This window comes from Heterodontus francisci, chromosome 17, assembly GCF_036365525.1.
Source record: "Heterodontus francisci isolate sHetFra1 chromosome 17, sHetFra1.hap1, whole genome shotgun sequence".
NCBI classification, from domain to species: domain Eukaryota; kingdom Metazoa; phylum Chordata; class Chondrichthyes; order Heterodontiformes; family Heterodontidae; genus Heterodontus; species Heterodontus francisci.
Genome location: NC_090387.1, coordinates 84,863,481 through 84,882,588, shown reverse-complemented (window position 1 = coordinate 84,882,588; position 19,108 = coordinate 84,863,481). Strand labels below are relative to the sequence as shown.

General features: G+C 41.4%; 1 protein-coding gene across 1 annotated transcript in view; it reads left to right on the top strand.

Annotated features, from left to right (window-relative positions):
* Positions 1-1,596: 1,596 nt before the first annotated feature.
* The window catches only part of cnot1 (CCR4-NOT transcription complex, subunit 1), a 198,867-nt gene continuing 181,355 nt past the window's right edge, over positions 1,597-19,108 (top strand). The window contains exons 1-2 of the mRNA XM_068048909.1: positions 1,597-1,614; positions 2,014-2,121. Of these exons, the coding sequence (XP_067905010.1) occupies positions 1,597-1,614; positions 2,014-2,121 (126 nt within the window). The remainder of the gene's footprint in view (positions 1,615-2,013; positions 2,122-19,108) is intronic.

The following is a 19,108-nucleotide window of genomic DNA, read 5'->3' as shown; positions in this document are numbered from 1 at the left end:
AGGCTTGATGGGCCATTTGGGCTACACCTCCTATTTCTTACTTTCTTATAGCGTAACTAATTTTTACAGAAGTACAAGCAGCATGGGGATGATGCAGGGAGATAAAATGTGTATGCTTGAAGGTAATAGCTTTGATTTTGTCATCAAACTTGATGGTTTCAACTAGTGATTGTCTTTTTTAATGTTGCAACTTAAGGAACACTCTAGGAAAAGGCCCATCGTTGACTATCTCACTATGTGTAGAAAAGTCCCACCAGGTACTTAAATATTTTAAAAACACTGTGGGCTGGCCATTTGATTGGAGTTATCTTCTGAGTGGTGGTATGTTACAGTTTTGGTCTCGAGCAAGCGAACCGGCCTGTTCTGCATTTACTTTGTAATTTGCAGTCAGTGTGTAAGCTAGCCTCACTGTCGGGGTGCAATGTTCTGGCCATGACGTTTCAGCCAGCGTGCATATATGGAGTAGTGACAGTAATGTGATGCCGCTGTGAAGATATTGGAAACTTTGTGTGATCTCACTATAGAAAGGCTGCTGATGCTGGAGGTAGCCAAGAGCACCCTGTGAAAAATGGGCCTTTGGTGCTGGTCTTTAAAAAAGAAAAATCCCAGTGGGTTTGCATTGATGTAGCTTCATCAGATCTGTGCTTGGGATTTAGAGTCATAGAGAGATACAGCACTGAAACAGGCCCTTTGGCCCACCGAGTCTGTGCTGACCGACCACCACCCATTTATACTAATCCTACATTAATCTCATATTCCCTACCACATCCTCACCTTCCCTCAATTCTCCTACCATCTACCTATACCAGGGGCAATTTACAATGGCCAATTTACCTATCAACCTGCAAGTCTTTGGCTGTGGAAGGAAACCGGAGCACCTGGCGGAAACCCACGCGGTCACAGGGAGAACTTGCAAACTCTGCACAGGCAGTACCCAGAACCGAACCTGGATCGCTGGAGCTGTGAGGCTGCAGTGCTAACCACTGCGCCACTGGCTGAAGAACAATATTGAAGTTTCTTTTTATTTGGGTGCTAGAACCTTGCATTTTATTGGCTCTGGGACTCAACCATCCCTGTTCATTCCTCATTAGAGGAGAGGTTCATGCTTTGAGCTGGAAGTAAGTGAAGAAACTTCACTTTTCTCTAATTGTACTTCAAAATGACAACCCAATAAGGAGGATAACTCCCGTGTAGTGAGATGATTAATTAGAAGTTCTTTTAAAACCTGTTATGGGGGTGTTTTATTTCCAGTAACATTTGAAAAAGGCCATAACTTTGTGTGTTACTTTTTAAAGAGTTCCTTGTTGGTCAATGTATAAAACTACTATATTATCAGAAGCAGTCATGGGAAACTCTTCTGTTCCAAAACAACGTCCCTAGTTGGGATTATGATTGGCTTTCTGAATCTGTTAATCACCATTGTGCTAACTGGGAGCCTGAATTCACCAAAATATAAGCTATTCCAGTGATGTGTAGCTTCTGATTCAATGACATATTGAGCTTTGCAATGGCTTAACAGAGATTTTTGTACTCTCTGCTCTTCCCTCCTCCCCCCTCCCCCACCATTACCTTTCCTGAAAGAGGTGGTGACATACTATGGTAGGGTTCTATTTGGTGCTGTTATGCCTCTGGTCTTGTGTCTTCAGTGTCTGTTCATTTACAAACTGGACATGTTAGGCTTAGGCTGAGGTGGTATTGTCACTGAAGCTGATTCTATTTACATATACACTTCCACCACAAAGCGGTCAAGAGTGGGAATCTTCACGCCCGGCAGTTTTTGGCGCCCATTATGATCCTGAGACCAGGATGCTTCTAGTTCTGATTTGAAAAGTGCCACAAGTTGCACTGCATACACCCACTGCCTAACCAATAAAAGAGTCTCTATAGGTTGCTAACTGTGCAGAACCACTCTTTTGAGAAATCTGTATTGTGAATAGACTATGCTTTCAAAAACTTGAAAACCGAGTAGTTAAGTTTGGACAGAAATTATCAGTGTGTTCTTGTCTATTACAGATTGTGAACCGACACGGCCCCGAGGCAGACAGACATTTATTACGCTGTCTATTCTCGCACGTAGATTTCAGTGGCGATGGTAAAAGTAGCGGCAAAGATTTCCATCAGGTATTAAAATAATTTAATTTACTGTTTTGAGTAAAACACTTTTAATAAGATTTGAGCTAATATCCAAGTTGTACCAGTTGAAATACAAGAACTGGTGTAATGATTTATCTATACATCAGTGCTCAAAAGTGTTGTCACAAGAATTGCTGGATGTGACTTTACACGCGACTGTTTCACGGTGAGTCCCAATGGCACTATTGGAGAGGGATGGCTGGTAACTGCTTAGTGTTTAGGTACATGACTGCAAGAAGATTACAACAACAATTTGTACTTATAAAGCGACTTTAGTAAAATCCCAAGGTGCTTCACGAGCATTATGAAAACAACCTATGAAATCAAGTCACATGAGATATTAGATCAGTTGACTAAAGCTTGGTCAAAGAGCTAGGTTTTGAAGAGAGCCATAAAGGCGGAGAATGAGGCAGAGAAGTGTAGGGAGAGAATTTGCGTGTAGGGCCTGGGCAACTGAAGGCATGGGTATCAAATGGTGGAGGAATTAAAATTGGGGATGCTCGAGGCCAGAATTAGTTGAGCGCAGATACCTGAGGGTTGTGAGGCTGGAGAAGGTTAGAGATGGGGAGCGGTAAGGCCATGGAGGGATTTGAAAGCAAGGATGAGAATTTAAAATCGAAATGTTACTTAGCTGGGAGCCAATGTAGGTCAGCAAGTACAGGGGTGATAGGTGAACGGGACTTAGTGCGTATTAAGACGCGGGACAGCAGAGTTTCGGGTGATCTCAGGTTTGCGGAGAGTAGAATGTTGGAGACCAGCCAGGAGTGTGTTGGAATAGTAAAGTCTAGAGGTAACGAAGGCATGAATGAGGGTTTCGGCAGTGGATCAGCTGAGACATGGGCGAAGTTGGATGATAGAGGTGGACGTAGGTTGTCTTGGTGCAAATATGTAGTTGATAGCTCATTTCTGGGTCAAATATGACACCAAGATTTAGTTTCAGACTGTTGCCAGGGAGAGGGATGGAGTCAGTAGCTAGGAAAAAGAGTTTGGAGCGGGGACCAAAAATGATAGCTTCAGTCTTCCTAATATTTAATTGAAGGACATTTATGCTCATCCAGTACTGAATGTCAGATAAGGAGTCGAGAGAGGTGGTGGTGAGGTAGAGTTGGGTGTCATCAGCCTCCACGTGAAAGGTAATGCTGTGCTTTCAGATGATGTCGTGGAAGGCCAGCATGTGAATGAGAAATAGAGAAATGGGGGTGGGGGGGTGCGGGGGCAAGGATAGTTCCTTGGGATACACCCGAGGTAATGGTGCGGGAGCAGGAAGAGAAACCATTGCAAGTGACTCTCTGGGTATGATTAGATAGGTAAGAATAGAACCAGGTGACTTTGATAAGAGCAGTTTCAGTACTGTGCCAGGGCAGAAACCTGATTGGAGCAATTCAAATGTGGAGTTCTGGGAAAGATGGGCATGGATTTGGGAGGTGACAACACATCCAAGGACTTTGGAGAGGAAAGGGAGATTGGAGAGGGTGGTAGTTTGCAAGGAAGGTGGGGTCAAGGGTTTTTTGAGGCGACTGGTGAAGGCAGATTTAAAGGAGAGGACAGGAAGGGACAGAGTGTACAAATCAAAGAGTAAATCAATAGATAAGGCTAGAGGTTACAAAAATAATAGGACAAAACTATAGACTCTGTATCTGAATGCATGCAGCATTCGAAGCAAAACAGATACACTGAGAGCACAAATAGAAATAAATAAGTACGATCTGATAGCCATTACAGAGACATGGCTACGGGATGACCTGAATCTTGAAGGGTACATGGCATTTAGGAAGGACAGGAAGCTCTGAAGAGTTGGAAGGGGTGGCTTTGTTAATTAATGGTATTAGTGCAAGACATGGATGACCTAAGCTCAGGAAACCAGGATGTAGAAGCAGTTTGGGTAGAGATGAGAAATAATAAAGGCAAGAAGTCACTTGTGTGAGTGGTGTACAGGCCACCTAACATTAATCACACTGTAGGATGGGGTATATAGGAAGAAATAATGGGAGATTGTTAGAAAGGCACAGCAATAATCATGGGGGATTTTCATCTACATATAGACTGGAAAATCAAATGGGCAGAGGTAGCCTAGATGAGTACAGAGAATGTTTTCGGGACTATTTCTTGGAACAATATGTTCTGCAGCCAACCAGAGAGCGGGTTATACTAGACCTGGTATTGTGCAACAACATAGGATTTATTAATGACCTCATAGTTAAGGTGTTCCTAGATAGCAGCGATCATAATATTGAATTTTACATTCAGTTTGAGGGAGAGAAGAGTGGGTCCAAGACTAGTATTTTAAGCTTAAATAAGGGCAATTATGAGGGCATGAAAGCAGAGATGACTAAAGTGAACTGGCAAATTCGGGTAAGGGATAGGTCAATAGAGATGTAGTGGCAGACATTTAAGGCGATATTTCAGAATATACACAATAGATGAATTCCAAGGGGAGGACCAGCCATCTGTGGTTAACTAAAATAGTTAAAGATAGTATCAAACTTAAAGAAAAATCATATTTCTATGCAAAGATGGGTGGCAGGTCAGAAGATTTGAACAGAATATAAAAAGCAGCAAAGAATGACTAAAAGATTAATAAGGTGAAATTAGAGTACAAGAGAAAGTAGCTAGAAATATAAAGACAGATACTAAGAGTTTCTATAGATATTCAAAACAGAAAAGTTAACAAAGTAAGCGTTGGTCCTATAGAAAGTGAGTCTGGGGAATTAATAATGGATAATAAGGAGATGGCAGAGGAATTGAACAGGTATTTTGCATTGATCTTCACTATAGAGGATACAAGTAACATCCCAAAATTAGCTGTAAGTCAGGAAATGAAAGGAAGGGAGGAACGCAAGAAAATTACAATCACCAGGGAAGTGGTACTGAACAAATTGTTGGAGCTGTGGGCTGACAAGTTTCCGGGTCCTAATGGACTTTATCCTAGGGTCTTAAAAGAAGTGGCTAGTGAGATAGTTGATGCGTTGGTTTTGATTTTCCAAATTGCCCTAGATTTGGGGGAGGTTCCGTTAGATTGGAAAATAGCCAATGTAACTCCTTTATTCAAAAATGGAGGGAGACAGAAAGCAGGAAACTATAGGCCAGTTAGCTTAACATCTGTCATGGGGAAAATGTTGGAAGATATTATTAAAGATGTTATAGCAGGGCATTTAGAAAATTTCAAGGTAATCAGGCAGAGTCAACATGGTTTTGAAAGGGAAATCATGTTTAACCAATTTATTGGGAGTTCTTTGAGGAAGTTGCATATGCTATGGATGAAGGGGAACTGGTAGATGTACTGTACTTAGATTTCCAGAAGGTGCCACATCAAAGGTTATTGCAAAAACATAAAAGTTCATGGTGTAGGGGGTATTGGCATGGATTGAAGAATGGCAAGCTAACAGGAAACAGTTGGCACAAATGGGTCATTTTCTGGTTGGCAAGATGTAATGAGTGGATCTGTGCTGGGACTTCAACTTTTTACGATTTATATAAATGATTTAGATGAAGGGACCGAAGGTATGATTGCTAAATTTGCTGATGACACAATGATAGGTAGGAAAGTAAGTTGTGAAGAGGACATAAGGAGGCTACAAAGGGATATAGATAGGTTAAGTGAGTGGGCAAAGATCTGGCAAATGGAATATAATGTGGAAAAATGTGAGGTGGTCCATTTTGGCAGGAAGAATAAAAAAGCATATCTAAATGGTGAGAGATTGCAGAGCTCTGAGATGCAGAGAGGGATCTGGGTGTCCTAGTGTATGAATCGCAAAAGGTTAGTAGGTAGCTACAGCATGTAATTAGGAAAGCTATTAGAATGTTATCGTTTATTGCGAGGGGAATTGAATACAAAAGTAGGGAGGTTATGCTTCAGCTATACAAGACATCTGGAGTACTGTGTACAGTATCGGCCTCCTTATTTAAGGAATGATGTAAATGCGTTGGAAGCAGTTCAAAAGGTTTACTAGCCTAATACCTGGAATGGGCAGGCTGTCTTAGGAAAGATTGGACAGGCTAGGCTTGTATCCACTGGAATTTAGAAGAGTAGGAGGCGACATGATTGGAACATAAGATCCTGAGGGGTCTTGAAAGGGTCGATGTGGAAAGGATGTTTCCTCTTGTGGGAGAATCTAGAACTAGGGGGTCACTGTTTTAAAATAAGGGGTCGCCCATTTAGGACAGAGATGAGGAGAAATTGTTTCTCTGAGGGTCGTGAGTCTTTGGCCGCAGAGTGTTTGAATATTTTTAAGGCAGTGGTAGATAGATTCTTGATAAGCAAGGGGGTGAAAGGTTATCGGGGGTAGGCGGGAATGTGGAGTAATCAGTTCGGCCATGAACGTATTGAATGGCGGAACAGGCTCGAGGGGCCAAGTGGCCTACTCCTGCTCTTAATTCGTATGCTCGAATGTATGTTCGTATGAGAGAGGGACAACCCCTGAAGAAAGAGAACCATTTACAATATCGGCTAAAATGAGGACCAAGAGGGTAAGTTGGGTGATCAGTTTAGTGGGAGTAGAGTCGAGGGAGCAGGAGGTGGGTCTTGAGACAAATTGAGGAGAGGGCATGAAGGGAGATAGGAAAGAAACTAGGGGAAGATGTGTTCAGGTGAGGGCTGGGGGGATACTTTGGAGGAAGTTTGACCAGGTGGGCTAGTGGAAGGGAGGGACAGAGCAGAGGCAGCTGATCGGGTGGTCTCGATCTTAATGACACAGAAGTCCATGAGCTCCTTGCACTTATTGTTGGAGGTGAGGATGGAGGAGACAGGGGAGGGGGGTTTAAGGCAACATTTTGCAGTCGAGAAAAAGAAGCCAGGGGATTATCTTTGCTTTCCAAGATGACCCTGGAATAGTGAGCAGATTTAGCAGATGAAAGCAGGACCTGAGTGCTTTACATGTCCAGCCAGATCTGGTGGTCGATGGATAAACCAGTTGTCCACCATATCCTTTCAAGTCTGTGCCCCTTGGACTTGAGGGGACGGAGATGAGAGCTGTACTGTGGGGAACAGCCTGGGTTAGAGGGAGTAATGGTTTTATTGGGGTAAAGACAGAAAATGCTGGAAATATTCAGCTGGTCTGGCAGCATCTGTGGAGAGAGAAAGAGTTCATGTTTCAGGTCGATGACCCATCATTGGAACTGGGAAAAGTTAGAAATATTATAGATTTTAAGTAGGTGAAATGGGGGAGGGTGGAAAAAGAACAAAAGGGAAGATCTGTGATAGGGCAGAAGACAGGAGATAGAAAATGACTCAAAAGTTGGTGGTGAGGGCAGAGCCAAAGGGAGTAGTAATGTGTCCAAGGGAAGTGTGAATGGCAGAATAACGAACAACTGCTGTCCAAAAGCAAAATAAAAGAAAATGGATTAAGACTGAAACATGTAAAGAAAAAGAAACAAAATGGGAGAAAGTGATAGACTGAAATTGTTGAAGTCCGTGTGGAGTCCAGAAAGTTATAAAGTGCTTAATTGAAAGATGAGGTGCTGTTCGTCAAGCTTGCTTTGAGCTTCATCGGAACATTGCAGTCGGCCGAGGACAGAGATGTCACTGAGAGAGCAAGGTGGAGAATTAAAATGGCAGGCCACCAGAAGCTCGGGGTCATGCTTGTAGACTACGACAAATCTTTTCTGTAGAGTCACAGTCATTTGCGGCTCAGAAGGAAGCTGTTGAGCCCATTGACTTTATGCCGGATTTCTAGAGCAATCCAGTCAGTCCCATTCCCCTGCTCTATGTCCATAGCTCTACAAGTTTATTTCCTTCAAGTGCCCATTCAGTCTCCTTTTGAAATCATTCATTGTCTCCACATCCACCACCTTTGTCGGCAGCGAGTTCCAGGTCATTACCACTTGCTGTGCAAAAAAGTTCTTCACATTCCCCTCTACATCTCTTGCCCAAACCTTAAATCTGTGTCCCCTGGTCCATCAGCTAATGGGAGCAGTTTCTCTTTGACTACCTTCCAAAACAGTCCTAATTTTGTACACCTCTATTAAATCTTCCCTCAACCTTCTTTGCTCCAAGGAGAACAAACCCAGTAATCTATAATTTCCAAATATAGTGAACTATGTAATGAAATTGGCACTGAATTGCAACTCTTGCAAAATATAAATCTTTTTAGTATCTAGTAGTACTTGCTCATTTTTCTCAAATGTATAGAACGTTGTTTCAGCCGATCCTATGTAAAAGTCTCATCTTGCAATTCTATGGTGCTTTTAATGAAAAATCCTAAATTGCTTCATGGTGAGGTTGGGGTTAAATAGACAGCCATTGAACAGGAGTGAGAAGGAAAGGGATTAGAAAGAAACGTTTTAAAGTGGGGAGCAATGTATTTCAAAGGGGTTGGTAAAAGAATTCCATAATGCAGGGTTTAGAATGGCTCAAAGTTCTTGAATTTTGTGGTGGAGTGAGATAGATGAACGTATGGACGTGTATTAGGCCAGCATCAGAATAGTCGAGTTTGCAGAGATAGGGCAGCACCAGGCCACAGAGGAGTTTACAAAATACCAAAAAGGGTTTTGAAATCCATGGATTGAATGGGAAGAGGAAATGAGATAGGGCAGAGGTGAGTGAAATTTATTCTGGGATTGGATGCAGGCAATGGTATTTTGAACAAGCTGGAGTTTATGTAGGGTGAGTCTTGCGAGATGAATAAGCAGAGTGCTGCAGAAGTTGAGCCTGAGTGGAAAATTTGGTGGTGATGAGGGTGGAGGCAGGTGATATTTGTTAGGGGTAAGAGTAAGAAGTCTTGGTGATGGATAGGATTTGGAGATTGAAGCTCAGCTCCGTGTGAAATTGGACATCAAAGTTGCCGACTGTTAGATCCAGCAGAGCATGGAGTCATGGGCTGGGGTGTGGAGTTTCTTATGAACAAGGTATGGCCTTTGGTCTTGTCAATATTAAGCTGGAGAAAGTTGTGACTCCTTTACATCTTAATGTTGGACAAATAGATATAAAAACAAAAAATGGGAAAAGGTCACAGACCTGAAACTGTAACACACTTTCTGTCCCCACAGATGCTGCCAGATCGGAGTATTTCTAGCAGTTTCTGTTTTTAATCTCCGATTTCCAGCATTTTGTTTTTGTGTTGAAGCTATTAAACAGCACCATTAAGGGTTGTTCTACAAAGGTAGAGGCAATGTCAGTGTCCTTGCTTACAGATCAGATTGCTGAGGAGCAGCACGTAGACTAGGAAGGGGCAAAAGAAAGTGCCTTGTAACACATGAACTTGTTTTAACCAGGGGGTCAATTTAATGACAAGGTCGGTGTCCTTTGTGTTGACAGTTGTAATTGAAGATCATATAATAGAGTGGTCCACAGGATGAGGGGAGGGTTTAAACTAACTTGGCAGGGATGTGGGAACCAGGAGCTAACATTAAAAAGGAAAAGTAAAGTGCACAAAGATTTGAGAGCGGCAGATGGATACAAGGTGTTCAGGAAAGATTGGGGAGGAAAGAAAGGAGGAGGGGTAGCTGTATTGAATAAGGAGAACATTACAGTGCTGGAGAGAGAGGATGTCCTAGAGGGGTCAAGGGCAGAATCTATTTAGTTAGAGCTAGGGAACAAAGGTATCATTACACTACTGGGTGTATTCATTAGGCCACCAACTAGTGGAAAAGAGAGGGACAAATTTGCTAGGAGATTAGGTGCAAAAGCTATAGGATAGTTATAATGGACTCGAATTATCCTAATACAGACTTGAATATTAGTGTAAAGGGCAGAGAGGAGGAAGAATTCATGAAGTGTGTTCAGGAGAATTTTCTACATCAGTATGTTTCCAGTCAAATGAGGAAGAAGGCATTGTTGGATCTGTTTCTGGGGAATGAAGTGGGTCAATGAATCAAGTGTCAGTAAGGGAATATTTAGGGGTCAGTGATCATAGTATCGTATGGTTTAGGTTGACTATGGAAAAGGAACAATCCAAAGTAAAAATAATTAATTAGGGGAAGGCCAATTTCAATGGAGTGAGAATGGATCTGGCCCAGGTAAATTGGAATGAAAGATTGGTAGGCAAAGCTATAATTGAACAATGGGCTACTTTTATGGAGGAGATACTTTGTAGTTGAGATACATTCCCACAGGGTGAAAGTTAGGACAAACCAATCCAGAGCTCCCTTTATGATAGAGATAGTAAGATGAAGAAGAAACAGGGATGTAAGGTGGATAATATAAGTGAGAACTAGGCTGAATATAGAAAGTTCATAGGGGAAGTGAAAGAAGAACTGAGAAGCAAAAAGAGTATGAGAAGAGACTGGCAGCCAACATAAAAGGGAATCCATAAGACCTTTTTAGGTATATAAATAGTAAAAGGGTGGTAAAAGGAGGTGTGGGGCCAATTAGGGACCAAAAAGGGGATTTACGCATGGAGGCAGAAGGCATAGCTGAGGTACTAAGTGAGTGCTTTTGCATCTGTCTTTCCCAAGGAAGAAGTTGCTGTCAAAGTCCTGGTGAAAGAGGAGGTAGCTGAGACACTGGATGGGCGAAAAATTTAAGAGAGTAGTATTAGGCTGGCTGTATATAAAATTAATAAGTCACCAGGCCAGATGGGATGCATCTGAAGATAATAAGGGAAGTAAGGGTGGAAATTGCGGAGGTATTGGCTTTAGCCTTTCAATCCTCTTTAGACACAGGGGTGGTGCCAGAGGACTGGAGAATTGAAAATATTACTCTTTCAAAATTATGAGCCCAGTTAGTTTAACCTTGGTCGTGGGAGGGCTTTTAGCAACGATAATCTGGGACAAAATTAACTGTCACTTGCACAAGTGTGGGTTAGTTGAGCAAGGTCAGCATGGAGGAGTTGAGGGCAAAACATGTTTAACTTGATTGAGTTTTTTGATGAGATAACTGAGGGTTGGTTGGTGAGGGTCATACGGATGATGTTGTGTACATGGATTTCCAAAAGGCATTTGATAAAGTGCCAAATAACAGGCTTATCAGCAAAGTTAAAGCAATAAAAGGGACAGTGGCAGCATGGATATGAAGTTGGCTGAGTGACAGGAAGCAGTAGTTGTGAACAGTTGTTTTTCAGACTGGAGGAAGGTATAAATTGGGGTTCCCCAGGGGTCACTGTTAGTACCACTGCTTTTCTTAATCTATATTAATGACCTAGATTTGGGTATGCAGGGCACAATTTCAAACTTTGTTCATGACACAAAACCTGAAAGTATTGGAAACTGAGGAGGATAGTGGTAGACTTCAAGAGGCTGGTGAAATGGGCAGACATGTGGCAAATGAAATTTAATGCAGAGAAGTGTGAAATTATATATTTTGGTCAGAAGAATGAGGAAAGGCAATATAAATTAAAGGGTACAATTTGAAAGGGGGTGCAGGAGCAGAAGGACCTGGGTGTATATGTTCATAAATCATTGAAGGTGACAGGGCAGGCTGCTGATCTCTGCTAGTTCCAGGTCCCGTTTACCGGGTGGTGGTGGCACCCCTCCACCGCCTTTGTTCGGCGGAGAGTTTCATCTGTTGACTTTTTTTTATTAAAATAAAAACACCAAGCATATGGAATACTGGGCTTTATAAATAGATGCATTGAGTGCAAAAGTAAAGAAGTTATGCTGAGCCTTTATAAAACACTGGTTTGACCTCAACTGTAATATTGTGTCCAATTCTGGGTACCACACTTTAGGAAAGATGTGGTGGCATTAGAGAGGATGCAGAAACGACCTACAAGAATGGTTCTAGGGATGAGAAGTCTTCAACTACGTGAATGAATTGGAAAAGCTGGGGCTGTTCTCCTTAGATATGATTAAGAGGAGATTTAATAGAGGTTTTCAAAACCATGAATGCTCTGGACAGAGTAGATGGGGAGAAGCTGTTCCCCTTAGCGGAAGGGTTGAGAAGCAGAGGACACGGATTTACGGTCTCCACAGCGACATGAACAACTTTTTTATGCAGCGAGTGGTTAGGATCATGAATGCACTGCCCAAGAGTGTGATGGAGGCAGAATCAATTGAGGCTTTCAAAAGGGAATTGGATAATTATCTGAAGAGAAAAAAATTGCAGGGCGACAGGAAAAGGGCCCGGGAGTGGGACAAGGTGAATTGCTCTTGCAGAAAGTCGGCGCGGACCCAATGGCCTCCTGTGCTGTAATCATTCAGTGATTCTAAGACTCACTGTCCACTCCAGTGTATCACCTGACTCTTGGGGTGGGTGGAAAGGCCATTACAAGCCAATATTGGTGGCACATTGCCTTGGAAAAAATGGAACTAAGACAGTTAAGAGTAGAAGCATGAGAACCACAGAGGAAGGGAGGGAGAGACTGAATGGGGAGGAGAATGGAATTATATTTATTGAAAGCTCAAAAATTTACTTTTTTATAGCCTTTCGCAACCATCGTGTTTTACAACCAGTGAAGTACTTTTGAAATATAGTCATTGTTGTAATGTAGGAAATGAGGCAGCAATTTGCACACGGTAAACTTCCACAAACAGCAATGTGATGAACAGATCATCTGTTTTTTATGTTGATTAAGGGATAAATATTGGCCAGCACACCAGGTCATCGACCTGAAACATTAACTCTGCTTTTCTCTCCACAGATGCTGCCTGACCTGAGTATTTCCTGCATTTTCTGTTTCGGTTTCAGATTTCCAGCATCAGCAGTATTTTGACTTTGTGTTGCTGAGTGATTGTGTTCCTCTCTGGTGAGAAAAATGCGATTTAACTGGCTGCTAATTTGGAGTTCGGGCAATGTGCTCCAATATTGGGTTATGTCAGCCAAATGTTTTGATTTCTGTTTGCGCAAATATCTCCGCTGCTGTTTTGAATAACTGGGTCATGCAGCAGGTCTGTTCATTATCACGTTGTTTGTGGGAGTTTGCTATGTGCAAATTAGCTGCCGCATTTCCTACAGTAAAACAGTGACTACACTTCAAAAGTACTTACTTGGCTGTAAAGCGCCTTAGGACGTCGGATGGTCGTGAAAGGCTACAGAAATTAAAGTTTTTTTGGAGCTGTCAATCAATATGGTACTCCACTCTCCTCCCCATTCCGCCTCTCTCTCCCTTCCTCTGTGGTTCTCATGGTTCTATTCTTAGCTGTTTTAGTTCCATCTTTTCTACGACAGTGTGCCACCAATATTGGCTCGTAATGGCCTTTCCACCCACCCCAAGAGTCCGGGGTTGTGCTTACGGAGTCTGCAAACCACATGTAAATGACTGCCTACGATTAAAAATGTATGTGCAATTATAAGAAATGCATTCTTCCCCTCCCATACCACTCAAATTACATTAAATCAAATTAAAATGCTGCTTCATTTCTGTTTCTTGGTAATATTCATGCTGAGTTCACCTGATTCAATTTGGTAGGCGTGGCTTTTTGGAAAGATCTGAGCTGAGCCTGTTATTTCACAAGTGGATTTAAATTTTGACTCATACAGGAGAAAGTTGAGAATAGATCACCAAACCTATAGGCTCCACTGTGGAAAATTAATCAGGAGTGGGAAAGTTGTGAAAGTTACTTGGATTTTTACCTTAGTCTGGTGGACTCAGAATCTGGAGTAAAAAAATCGACAAGGTTTCTATAAAGGCCAAGTACCTCAACCCCTCTACTGCTACTCCTTTTGCTGTAATACAAGAAACCTGAGCCACATCTCAGCTTCTGGTGTGGGCTAGCAGACCAGAAGTTTGGTTGTTAGCAAATTGGTAGATACATCGGGTATTTATGACTCAATGGCTGTTCTGTGTCCAGTGGAGGACTGTTCGTTTTGGTCTCTGCTCCATCTGCTGTTCTGGTTTCCTTGTCAAGTAATGTACTGATTCAAAAGCCTGTCTTTCCTGGCTTTTTACCCTGCTTTATAAATGGTTAGAGGCCTGGAAGCAGAGCTATTGTGTAGTTTTTGCTTCAGTAATGTGTGGAATAATGCTCTATGTAATTATTCTTGATGTTGCACAAGGAAGAATTATACAAAAAATAGTCTGCTCCTGGTCTGCATCCAGCAGTTCTAAATTTGCAATGTAGTTTGTAGAATCGAGATGGTCTCCATATAGGCCAGGTTCTGATCAAGTGCTCTTAGCCAAAACATGTTTATCCAGCGTGCCGTGAGGTTGTGTACGTCTGCATGCTGAAGTCAGAATGCTGTATTCAGTGCCAAGTCTGATTGAGTATGTTTAGTTGACTGTGGAAAGTAGTCAGGAAGACCCAGTTAAACCAGATCTTTTTTGTTGCCAGCTTTAACAAATCTGTGCAGTTGATCTTTTCTATGCCTGTGTGAAACCCACATGTCAGAACACAGTATAATTCATCAAGATTTTTATTGGATCATTTATTACTTGATAATTCAGAAGCTCTTTCCCTTAATGAAGTTGTAGTACAAATTCAAAATAAAATAACACATATGCCTATATCCTGAATTCACTCCACTTTTTTGGGGGGTGGATAGTGGGTATCCAGCTTCGTGAAGTTCAGGGATCTCTGTGCTGGAGAGTGTCACTTCTTTACTCTGTTCCCAGAATCTATATTGTGCATTCCACAAGCCAATCACAGCAGGAAGATCTGATTCGTTATCTATCCTGAGCTCACAAAATTCAGCTAAGTGAACAGTAAGGCCGCTATGATTGAGGTTAAGAGGAGAAAAATACTTTTGAACTCCAATTTAGAAGAAATAATGTCATTCATGAATGTCTGCACTTCAAGAAGTAGTTCATTGGTTGTAAAGGTCTTTGTGGTATCCCAGGAATGTGAAAGATGCTATGTAAATGCAAATTCATTCTTTTTGAAAGAGGTTGAAAATTGTGCTGCCAGGATGCATGCAAACATTTTGTTTGCTGATTCAACAGTTCCTGTGACCCCAGTCTTAAAACAGCAAATTCCATTACATTAAAGAGAATTCTATTCCCCCCACCTGTCACACAAGCCATTCTTGTGAATGAATGAGCTTGTCATTTAGTGTCGATTTGCACTGTGGGCACTCAGCAACTAGAACTTGGACAAGGCGTTGAATCCCACCAAGGCGGATGGTGAAATGCGATTTCAATTAATAAATCTGTAATTTAAAAAAAAAGTTAGTCTAATCGTGACTATGACACCATTGTCGGTTGTTGTAAAAACCCATCTGGTTCACTTCTGTCCTTACCTGGTCTGACCTACATGTGATTCCAGACCGATAGCAATGTGGTTGACTCTTGAATGCCCTCTGAAATGGCCTAGCAAACAACTCTGTTCAAGGGCAATTAGGGATGGGCAGTAAATGTTGGCCTAGCCAGCGACACCCACATTCCATGAACGAATAAAAAAAAAAATACGGGATGGGATTTTAGGACTCTAATTTATAAGTGCCTTGCAACCCAGGCCCATATTCTGACTAGCACCCTTTTGTTAAAACATTTGCTTTACCAGGTTTCCTATCTGTAATTGTCCACAGTACCTTTCTGTCAGAGGCTGATTTTATTCTGGGAGATCCGTTTTATTGCAAGTGAAGTGAAAATTAGTGCAGCTGCATAGATAACTTTTCATGTGGCTTTTACATGTTCAATACATGTTATATCTATTAGCAGTTCAGTTGCACACAGATTTGACAGCTTATCCATGATGCTCCTCTGATTAATTGGCTTCGGTGCTAAATATCACAATAGTGACTATAAATCTTAATTATTGCGCTTACTGCCCAAAGCAGTCCCTTTGGCTTAGTTAGTGAAGACAGTGGAGAAGCGAGCTGTATAGATGTTACAGCTTCAATTCCTGGTTTGTGGTAAATTGGCTGATCTCAGCTGATGTGGCACTAACGACACTACAATTTGTCTGTGTCTAGGGCTAAGGAGGGACAAGTTACCAGGCTTCACATTTGGATGCCTGTGGGAAACCCACCTGTAAACTGGGTGAGGATAGATGGAGTTTGACTGTGAAGTGTCCAGGGTTTGACGTGACAACAGCACATAATAAATAGCTTGTTAGTGCTCTCTGTCTAGAATTGTGCATGAAGAAAGGTCTTTTGGGGAATCACGGCACACAAAAACCTACTCCGAGTAGCATCTTGAGAGGAGCAAGGGAAAATGAGACATGGCACAAAACTCATTAAATCCTCCTGCTTAATTGGCTCCGTGGTTGCACTCTTGCTTCTAAGTCAGAAAGTCATAGGTTCAAGCCACGTGTTCAAAGCCTAGGACCTGAAACTTAGTGCAGAACTGAAATGTCATGCTCATCAAAAGTGCTGTCCCGTTTGCCCAGATATAAAAGATCCTATGACATTCAAACAGCAGCAGAGATATTCTCCCACTGTCCTGGCTGCTGTTTATTACTAAAAAAAAGATTGTCTGATCACTTCTCTCACTATGGGACCTTGCTGTGTGTAAATTTGGCTGTGTACTGGCTCTGAAGTGGTTTGAGACATTGCGAGGCTGTGAAAGGTGCTATGTAAATGCAAGTTTGTGCTTTTGCTCGATAAATGCAAGTTCTTTTTTCCTTTCTTTCTTTACTTCTGCCAGAATCTTTAGATTACTTTGTTTTCCCCATCCAATTGCATCCTTTCTGTTAAAATCCCTTTGTATCCTTTTGAACAATTACAATTCATAGTTGAATTTTCCTTTTAGTTTTATAGTTTGTGTTTCTGATCTTTAATTTTCTTTAAATCCATTTATGCTTCAGGATTTTTAAAATTTCTCTGTCTTGAACCCGTTTTTTCTTTTCAGCCTTGATTATAAAATGCTGAAAAGTAACAACACTTTTACCACTCCTCCCATCTTCCCTGCCCCCTTTCCGGGCCAAGTTTGAATTTGAGTGCACAGAGGCAGCACTGTTGGGTGCATCTTGCCCATTCGTTAAAGTAATGAGGGTGGGATATTTTTTAGAAAGTAAAGCCGCATGGAAACTGAAGTTTTGTAGATTGCTGACAATAAATGGGAAATATTTAATCATGTATGCAGGACTTTTAATTATAGCTCCCTCCAAATAAGCTTGTGCAAGAAGGAAACTGCACCACTAGGAATTTTGTATTGATTCTAAATGACCAAAACCTCGTGTTAGCTGACTAGAGGTAACCCTTGGACTCTGTTTTTACAATTATTCCATTCTGTATTTTTTGTTAAATTTGTTTCATTGTCCCCTACCTAATCTTAACTTGTCCTAATTTTCTAAGTTTTAAGCCCTTTATTTGCTTGTTTTTCTTCTGGCTGACGCCCAAATATAGTGCATTGGAAGGCTGACAAAGTCAGTGTAGCTCCTTGCAAACATAGCATTTTGTGCAAGTGTTTGCTCCAGATTGCCTGATGTGGTAGATGTCTTCTGTAGTGGATTTGAAGAATATGATGCCATGGAAACTCAGGTTGTGGTGACTCTGTCTTCTGTGGGAAGAGCTGTCCCTGTTCTAGATGCCTGTAGATTATCTGCAGTCATGCATGAAAGATGCAGCTCTTTTAACAGTCCAGTTACGTGTGTAAGTATCTCTAAACAAAACAAACTTGGGTCCAGGATAATGAGAGGTGTTGCACCTGCATTTGGTCTCTGCTTAATTACGCTTCGTTATCTAAACAACAACATCTTGCATTTATATAGTGCCTTTAATGTAAAACATCCCAAAACACACATCATGCAGCTTGTTTAGAATGCCCTAAAGAATCCCCAGCCTTACTTTGTACAGTGTGATTTTTAAATACCAGTAGCAACCAAAAAATAATGAAGGAAACTATTAACAAGAAACATCCCCAAAATGGCAGACCACTGAGCAAAAAGCAGCAAGCTGCAAAAATTAGATTTTTCTTTTTAGGAACTAAGTGCCATCTATGTTTAATAAACTTTCTTGAGTTGGCCAAGTCCCAGGACTCCTTGTTTGTGAGCAAGGTGCATGATGTGGCTGGAATCTTGCCCAAAATTAGATGGTTCTGGTATCTGTTTTAAACCACTTTATTTCAATGAGATCGATATATGTTAACCTTGTTCCAATCATAAGATTACGCTCCCTTGTTCTGGAAGAAATAGTTTATCAACCAAATTGAATCCAATTACAATTTTAACGACTTCAAATCGCCCCTCAACCATCTGAACTCGAATACAAACTGTTAGAACTGAGGCGGAAGGAGTGCACTGTCTTTTCTAGTTCCACTTCACAGGTCACAACATATACCCAGTTACCGATATGGCCAATCATATACTCTACTCTTTATCCCCGAATATAATACACCAACCAGGTTTCTTTAATAAACACAAAATTATCAGTTTATTATTAAACAAGATTTATCCAGTAACGAAGCAAAGCATTGTCACAGATTGAAATATGAAAATTCCCTTTTTACCGTTGTTCCTCGTGTGCACACACGCACCCATACACTCGCATTAACCGAAAGAGATTTTCTCTGCAGAGCTCTTTTACAAAAAAAACCCCAAAAAACTTATTAATTCTTGAAAAAAAACGATGAGATATGTCGTGTCTCAAAATCGCATACGATCTGGCATCCGAGTACATGTAGACAGGTCACTGGGATCTTTTCTGAAGCAGTTCTTTTCAGGCGGCATTGAGAATTAATCTGACAAGTATTCTAGGAGCTCCTCTGGAGAAACGTGGCATTTCACAGAGACGAGAGGAAGGAGGCAAGCTGGGTGTTTCTGTCTCAGCAGGTTGATCTCCAACTGCTTTCAAACACAGTACACACCCCAACTGAACCAAAACATTATCTCAGGAGTGAAAGCAAACAGCAAGTCAGAACCTCCTGATGCTCATAAATCGTGACATGTCACTTCTCCGTAAACATCTCCCCAAGTCACCAAGGTTTCTGTTTATTGAGCTTCAGGCATGTGGCTTCCAGTAAAGGTTGTTTTCAAACAAGACTTCAAGTGTCCTTCTCACAACCTCTTTTTAAAAAAAAAACAAAGTCTGACATCTATGGAATTACTTCAGTTCTCCAATGAATCCATCTTCACAATTCTAACAAATGAATCCTCAAAACAAATAGAAGCAACTTCATAAATCCTTCATCCTTGGGGGAATGAAACCCTATTTTTAAATGCATTCATTACAAAGTATGGAAAAACAGAAGATGAAAACAAAATTAAAACACATGTACACACTCAT